The sequence below is a fragment of the Physeter macrocephalus genome, chromosome 19 (genome assembly GCF_002837175.3).
Source record: "Physeter macrocephalus isolate SW-GA chromosome 19, ASM283717v5, whole genome shotgun sequence".
In the NCBI taxonomy this organism is placed as follows: domain Eukaryota; kingdom Metazoa; phylum Chordata; class Mammalia; order Artiodactyla; family Physeteridae; genus Physeter; species Physeter macrocephalus.
The window spans coordinates 44,783,978-44,792,250 of NC_041232.1; the positions used below are offsets into that span (position 1 = coordinate 44,783,978).

An 8,273-nucleotide genomic window follows, 5' to 3' on the forward strand; every position below is an offset into this window, starting at 1 on the left:
TGGGCCCGTGAGCCATGGCCGCTGAGCCTGCGCGTCCGGAGCCTGTGCTCCGCAACGGGAGAGGCCGCAGCAGAGGGAGGCCCGCGTACCGCAAAAAAAAAAAAAAAAAAAAAAAAAAAAAATCAATGGCGCTCTGGTGCGGGATGCTGACAGTGGGGGGAGGCTGTGCGTGTGTTGGAACAGGAGGTATATGAGAACTCTCTGTATTTTCTGTTCAGTCTTGCTGTGAACCTAAAACTGCTCTAACAAATAAAGTCTATGAAAAAGAAAGAAAAAAAAAAAACACAATGCCCAGATCCCTTCTAACCCAATACCTCCTGCCTCCTCTCTGCCTTGGCTCAAACTATGGGATTTACAACCAGTGGTTCAGGGCTTCAAGGCCAAGGAAAAGGTTCTCAGGCGACTGTAGAAAGACAGTGTCCACGGTGCACAGAAGGAAATGTGAGCGTATTTTTTCTCATAATTATAATCAGACAAGATGATTAGTTACCATGGTACTATTAGAAGCAGTCCACTGTATTGATTAAGGACCCAACTTTTGGAGTCAGACTTTTTTTGAAATTCCAACCCACCACTTATCAACTGGGTTACCCTAAACAACTTTTAAACTTTCCCATGCTCAATTTCTTCATCTATAACATATAACGAAAGTAACGTACTTCACAAGGTTATTTGAAGGATTTAGGTGAGATATTCTTAGAAGACATAGTAAATGTAAAGCACTCAGCACAAGCCTGACACATGACTGTATAGTTAAGATGGAGGCAGCATGTACAACATACTCTATTTCAAGTACATCATGGATCATATACAAATACAAGGCACTTTTTGGAAAACTGACTTTGCATACCTACCCATTAAAAACTGACATTATTTTCCCCAATGGAAAATGCTTTATACCAAACTTTTAAGCTCAAGCCCGCCTACATTTGAAATAAAGTTACATCTGTTAAAAACTGTCTTCCTAAATTTCCTGTGTGTTCTGTTGACTTCTAAATCTTTAATTAAAAAACACAAGACAAAAATCTTTTTAAAATACTACATGTGGCATGAATATGTGTACTTGTATTGCAAAACTAAATATATGTACAGAAAGTATACATACAAATTCCATTATAATGATTACCTATGTTGAAAGAAGGAAAGAAATGGGACTGAGGAAGGGTAAAAAGGTAAATTCAACTCTATCTATAACGTTTCTTTTTAAAGGAAAGGAAAAGATACAAAGCAAATATGACAAGATTCATTGGCTCTAGGTAATGAGGACCTGGATTATTTCTTGTATTCTCTGTAACTGTTTGTTTTCTAAATTATTTAAATAAACATATGCAGGCCTCTCTCCCTAATAAAACTTCTCAGCTGGTCTAACTATGAAAGAGAGACCAAAATACACAAAAATACTATGGTACATTTCTGATATTTTTAGAACGTACTGTACAAGTAGTTTCCTTGAAGGGTTGATCCATAATTGTCAAATAACGTAAGTAGCCATGTGTGTATTAAACCTCTTTCGAAATTTTAAATTGACTCTAGTATCCATAAGTGTTAACACAAAAAGGTTATTCTAGTTGTGCCCTATATTCAGAATGGGTTAACCAGTTATTACATTATTAGTTATTGGGTAATCTTACTAATAATCCAGAAATGAGTTGTTATGTGTTTCAGCCAGACTCTGAAATGGCACCCAATGATCCCAGTATTTCCTTGGTATATACTCTGGTGGAGTCCCCTCCCACATCCCAGGACTGGTATGTGTGACCAATGGAACACAGCAAAAACAATGGTATACTACTTCTGACATAAGGTTATAAGAGTTCAGAGCTCCCCTGGTGGCACAGTGGTTAAGAATCTGCCTGCCAGTGCAGGGGACACGGGTTCGAGCCCTAGTCCGGGAGGATCCCACATGCCGCAGAGCAACTAAGCCCATGCGCCACAACTACAGAGCCTGAGCTCTAGAGCCTGCAAGCCACAACTACTGAGCCCATGTACCACAACTACTGAGCCTGCGTGCCACAACTACTGAAACCCACGTGCCTAGAGCCCGTGCTCCACAACAAGAGAAGCCACCGCAATAAGAAGCCCATGCACCGCAACGAAGAGTAGTCCCCGCTCGACCCAACTAAAGAAAGCCCGCGTGCAGCAACGAAGACCCAACGCAGCCAAAAATAAATAAATAAATAAATAAATTTATATTTTTTTAAAAAAGGGTTCAGCTTCCATCTTGGGTTCTGATCACTCCCTCCGGGATAAGCTAACTACTATGTCATGGGGACACTCAGGGAACCTATGGAGAAGCCCACATGGCAGAGAACTGAGGTCTCAGGCCAGCATCCAGTGAGGAAGTGAGACTTGCCAACAACCATATGAGTGAGCTTGGAAGCAGATCCTCCAGCCCTAGATGACCATAGCCCCTGCTAACAGCTCCACTGTAACCTCAAGAGAGAACTGTCCAGCTAAGCCACTCCCAGATTCCTGAGAAACTGAGAGATAATAAATGCTTTTGTTTTAAGGTGCTAAGTTTTGGGGTAATTTGTTACACAACAATAGATAAATAATACACTGGAGTAGCACAAAACCAACTTAATAAAGAGAAAGGCAAAAGCTAAGAATGACTGAGAAATGCTCTTAAATCACACACAAAAAATCCAAAGGTTCAGAATTAAATAATTATATTAAGGCTGCATTAAGATTATAATGTCACAAAAGGTGGTGTTATGTATCATATAACATCTCAATTTCAGGGTGAAATTCAGCTCTACCATTACCTTACTTTTATAGATTACCGTATAAATATAGTTTCTTGAATACCGTACTATGAAGCAACATTCCCCAGTATGTGCTGCCCATGGATTACTGGTTGCTCAAGATAGTTGTCTGAAAAATCAACTCCATGTTCAAATAAATTTGGGAAATACTGGATTACGTTTTTAAAAGGTCTCTTTACAGCAGGTGTTCCCAGAACTCTCCATATGCTTAATGACACTAATTCTCCCAAACACGTGCTAAATTAAGCAAACTTATTTGACCACAAAATTTTTCCAGGAAACATACAACTGGTGTACTACAGAACATATTTTGAAAAATAAAATAATATCTTTTGTTTTTACGTAGCACACAAAACTTTACTGTATTAAAAAAAACAAAAAACCTCAATTGCTTATAAACCACACCAACTCCCCCAAAACTCCATACCCTTGATTAAGAAATCTGTGAGTGCCACATATTTACCATTACATATGAAATCAAAAATTCCTTTCCTAGAATTCAAGATCCTTCCTTACCTAGGCATTTTCCCTTACTATCCTGTACTCAACAGGGACTTTTCCCACTGTTCCCCGCAACCACTCAATCATAATTTACACCTTTGCCCATACCATTCTAACCTCATCCCTGTCCTCGACAGGGAATGCCCACCCTCTTCTTTTCCACCAACTGTCTACCTATTAAAGTCCAACTCATTATACTCCTTCCCTAAATCTTTTGCAGTCTACACAAGGAAAGCAGAGTACTGATTTCAGCCTCTATTCCCTGCACTGTCCAATACAGGAGGCACCTGCCACGTGTCTACTGAGCACTTGAAACATATCTAGTCCAAACTGAGATTAATATAAGTGTAAAATGCACACCAAGTTTCAAAGACTTAGCAATAAAAAATATGCAAAATATCTCATTAAGATTTTTGTACATTTATTACATGTTGAAATGGCAACATTTTGGAAATACTGGGTTAAATAACACATTACTTAAACTCTTTTCACCTTTTTAAATGTGACTACTAAATAACTTAAAGTTATATATGTGACTCACATTATGTTCCTACGGGACAGCACTGCTCCCTTGTGTGAATAGGTGACTCTAACTATTACCAGCAGATAAGATGACTTGATTAAGAACACCTTGTCTTGAATCACATTGCCTGTTTTTAAATCTTTCCCACCTGTAAGACTGGACAAGTTAACATCTCTGGGTCTCAACGTCCGCAAATTTAAAATGGTAATAACGGTATCTACCTCATAGGACTCAAGGAGGACTCAAAGAGAAATGCTACGTAAGTAGGTATAGGTGTTAGCATTATTATTCTTTATTAACAAAGCAGGAAATAGCACACAGCTCAAAGTCAAACGCACTGTTTTGTCTTTTCAGAATTTAAGAATGTAGCGCGCTTTGTTGTTTTTATTGACTTAGGACAATAACGGAGATGAGATGGATGGCTAAAGTACATACATGCTGAAGAAAATCCAAGAGTTCCCAATCTTTGTTTTTTTGGATAGCTCTCTCTCTCTCCCTCTCCTTTAAATACAAAAGTGAGAGCTTCCCTGGTGGCGCAGTGGTTAAGAATCCGCCTGCCAATGCAGGGGACACGGGTTCAAGCCCTGGCTCGGGAAGATCCCACATGCCGCGGAGCAACTAAGTCCGTGCGCTACAACCACTGAGCCTGCGCTCTAGAGCCCGTGAGCCACAACTACTGAACCCACGAGCCACAACTACTGAAGCCCGCACGCCTAGAGCCCGTGCTCTACAAGAAAAGCCACCGCAATGAAAAGCCCGCGCACCGCAACAAAGAGTAGCCCCTGCTCGCTGCAACGAGAGAAAGCCCGCGCACAGCAACGAAGACCCAACACAGCCAAAAATAAATAAATAAATTTTTTAAAAATAATAAATACAAAAGCAAACTTATAATGGAGATATTCTCCCAAAGAATACACACGTGTGGCATGTAAATAAATAAATTTATGGCACAGCATTTTTTTGTGTGAAGTCATAACCAAATAAACATCATGGTCGTTGGCTTGACAGCTTTATTATAGAACCTTTTTATTTTAAAGTTCTTAACACACAACTTTACCTATACTTTGCTGTTCTGTTTGCAAAGTACAGGTAAAGATATTGGTTAAACCACACTTGACTATTATTACACTTATTTTTCCCTAATAAAGAATCTAAAGCTAGAGAAAAAAGGCAGCTCTTCTAAAAAAGCTATTTCTCCCGTTGATTAAACTTTTAACTGAAAAAAAAAATTCAGGACTTTTCCATCCCTATAAATCATAACTCCAACTAACTCAATTAAATTAACTACAACTTATCCTTACTTCCTCGCCCATTAGGCAAAAAAAGCCTGCTGCAAGTTTCATTAATTTTACAATTCTTTCTATTTTCTTGAGAGATCAAGTAAAATACTGAATACCTAAGGAAATGTTTGAATTCTCAAAAGAAAAAAGTAAAATAACTGAACAGAACGCTTGAAGGGGATGCACCTCACTGCTAAAGAATATAATACTCAAGACAACTTTGAAAGCCCGGTTTAACTCCCAGGGGAAAATGATTCGTCGTCTTCCCCCTAAGACCTCATCGGTCTAACAGGGAGCATCTTCTTACCCTGCCCTCCCTTGCAACTTCCTAATTCCCTCCCTGTGGCGGCTGAGAACAGTCTCAATGCCCTTCTCTGGGGCTCACATTTTTAATTACCTAACAGTCTGGCTTGTCGGGGAAGTGCCTAGAAAAACTGGAGGTTAGGACCATGATGTCTTGACCACCTCACGGCCCCTCCTCCTGCGGCCACCGGAGACACCGCGGGGCCCCAGCCCAACGCCACTATACCGGCTCCGGGACGTAAACACCGCCCTTCTCTTCCCTGCCCGCCCCCAACTTCCCTCTCCCGGCTCCAGCTTTGCGGGAGCTCAGTGAAAAGGGGAGACCACATACCCTCAGAAGTGAGGCGAGAGAAGGGCTTAAGCAACTCCGCGAAGCTAAGGTGATTGAGACGAGTGAGCCGCTCGGCTTCGTCGCTACACAGCGCGGCGACACAGGGGACGAAGGAGTCCGGGATGAGCTCCTGCACTGATTGTACACACTGGGCCATCACCGCGGCAGAGGCAGCAGAGGCGCCCGCCCTCCGGCCCACTCTCAGAGGCTGCTCCTGCGGCTGCAGCAGCTACTGCCGCCGCCCGCCGGCCTGGCCCGGCCCGGCTCGGCCGGGCGGGGCCCGACACTGAAGCCTTGAGACCAACAGAAAAGACGCCTCCGCCTCGGCTCCCGGGGCACCCGCCACCGACCCCTCTCCGTCACCGCCGCTCCTCAGCGCTTGCCCCGGCGTCCTTGCATTCTACCCTGATAGGTGGAGACGCCGACAATCGCCAGTTAATCCTCCCGACGGCAAAGCGTTCGTAGCCGCCCGACAGGAACCGCCATGTTGAGGCCGAACCCTGACCCACCGGCGTACTTATCCCAGCAGCCCCCGCGCTCACCCCTCACGTGACAGTGTTAAAGACGATGGGGGCGGGGGAAGAAAGCCAGGGAGAGGGAAGTAAAAAGCGACAGACGCCGGTCCGGAGGCTGGCGCCGGAAGTGCGACGGGTGGGCCTCCTACTGTGCGGGGCTGGGGCGGGGCTACGAGCGCGGTGGGCGGAGTGAGGCGCGGAGGCACGCGGGGTTTGGCCTGGTTCTCGCGCAAGTCCTTGGCAAAGCCCAGCGAGGTGTGACGTAAGGGTCGGTAGGCCGACGCTCGTGGTCTGTGCTGTCACAGTGGTGGAGGCACTCGTTCGTCTTCCACGCCCACTCGGCCCTCCTGGGAAACGGTGGGCAAACCCTGTAGCTGTTCGAGCTGCTTCCTGCCCGCTCGTCCCGCCCTTCTCACGCTCCTGGTGGAGCGACTGGGGGCACCCGCTCAGCGGAGAGAGCTTGCTGCCCGCCGGGTGTTTGGATGTTTCGCTGGAGCCGGCCTAAACAGGCCACGTATCATTTAAACACAACCATGCTTTAAGAAAGCTTTCAGAAAGGACTGCCACGCATGTGGACTCAACCAGTGAGCAGAAATGTGTGCCGTTGTGGGCGCTGCAGTTAACCCGAGTGTAAGAGAAACTACTGCGTTTTTGTTGGTCTCAGGGAAAGGATGTGCCTTCCAACCTCCGACCCGTTCATCCGCTGCCGCCTTTTTACACTCTGCTAGAGTATTTACTTTATGATGGAGGTGTGGGAATCCAGTAATTATGTGCCGAATAGAGGCCTGAACTTCTATTCCTAGCTTTCATTTTTATAGATTTTTCCTCTAAATACGTAGAAGTGAATGAAAGGAATTTTACTATAATATTATTCAGCTGATTGGACTCCTTCTGAATTAAATGCCAAAGATATAAGACAAGGAAAAATGCAACATCCATAAAGCCAACATCATGGCTTTATGGTCCTTGACTTAAAGGAGGCTTCCCCAAACAAGAGTATCTCAAATTGTCAGATTGGCACCCTGAAGTTTCACCCTGGTAAGAATTTATTACAGGTGAGTATGCCTTTCTCCTATAAATTGAAAAATGGGAGGTAGGAAAGGACAATAGGACATAATGATATGACAACTTAGCCACAGATCAATCTAGAAAAGATAACACGTGCGAGTTGAGGATCTGGAAATTCATTTCCTTAAAACTATCTGTGCCTGAGGACCTCTTGGAAAGTCTTCTTTTATCCCCAGGGGTATACATATTCCCTTTTGAATACTTCTAATATATCCCTTACCCTTTATAATGTAAGAATCTCACACAACAGAGTGTGACTCAAGTTATATATTTTTTGGTAACAGGACTGCTTAATGCAAGCATACTATTTTAGCACTCAACTCAAAGTTAAAAAGGCAATTTATTTTTTATATTGAAGGTAAAACTAGCTGTATTAGGCTCTGTGAGAAGGACTTTCAAGGGTAATTTAGCCTAAATGGATTTTTGGAGATATAATTCACAGACCATAAAATTCACTCCTTTAAAGTGTACAGTTCAGTGGTTTTTACTGTATTCAGAAAGTTGCACAATCATTACTGCTAATTCCAGAACATTTTCATCACCCCAGAAAGAAGCCTGGTGCCCCCTAGCAGTCACTCTCCACCGCAACACCCCCTCTAGCCCCTGGCAATCACTAATCTACTTTCTGTCTCTATGGATTTACTTATTCTGGACATTTCATGTAAATGGAATCTTTCAATATATGGCCTTCTGTGTCTGATTTCTTTCACTTAGCATAACGGTCAAGGTTCATCCATATCGTAGCATGAAGCAGTACGTCCTTCCTTTTTATGACTATGCCTAAATGGATTTTCGTCTTATGCATTGCCTTTACGATCTAACACCACATGCACGCGCTGTTTCCAGTGAGTGACAGCACTGTAAAAAACTATTTCTCTCCTAGTTTATCCTAAACTATCTAACATGTTCAACTTCTAAGGTATTGTCTTCCCCTAAAGATTAAAGCTGAGTCACTGCCACATTTGCTTTTTAGCCTACATGAATGGG

General features: G+C 43.3%; 1 protein-coding gene across 2 annotated transcripts in view; it reads right to left on the reverse strand.

Annotated features, from left to right (window-relative positions):
* Window positions 1-6,224, reverse strand: part of TRAPPC8 (trafficking protein particle complex subunit 8) — a 90,503-nt gene extending 84,279 nt beyond the window's left edge. For both annotated transcript variants that reach the window (XM_007130539.4, XM_007130538.4), the window contains exon 1: window positions 5,704-6,224. In XM_007130539.4, coding sequence (XP_007130601.2) covers window positions 5,704-5,860 — 157 coding nt within the window. In that variant the 5' untranslated portion in view covers window positions 5,861-6,224. The remainder of the gene's footprint in view (window positions 1-5,703) is intronic.
* Between the last annotated feature and the right edge of the window lie 2,049 nt (window positions 6,225-8,273).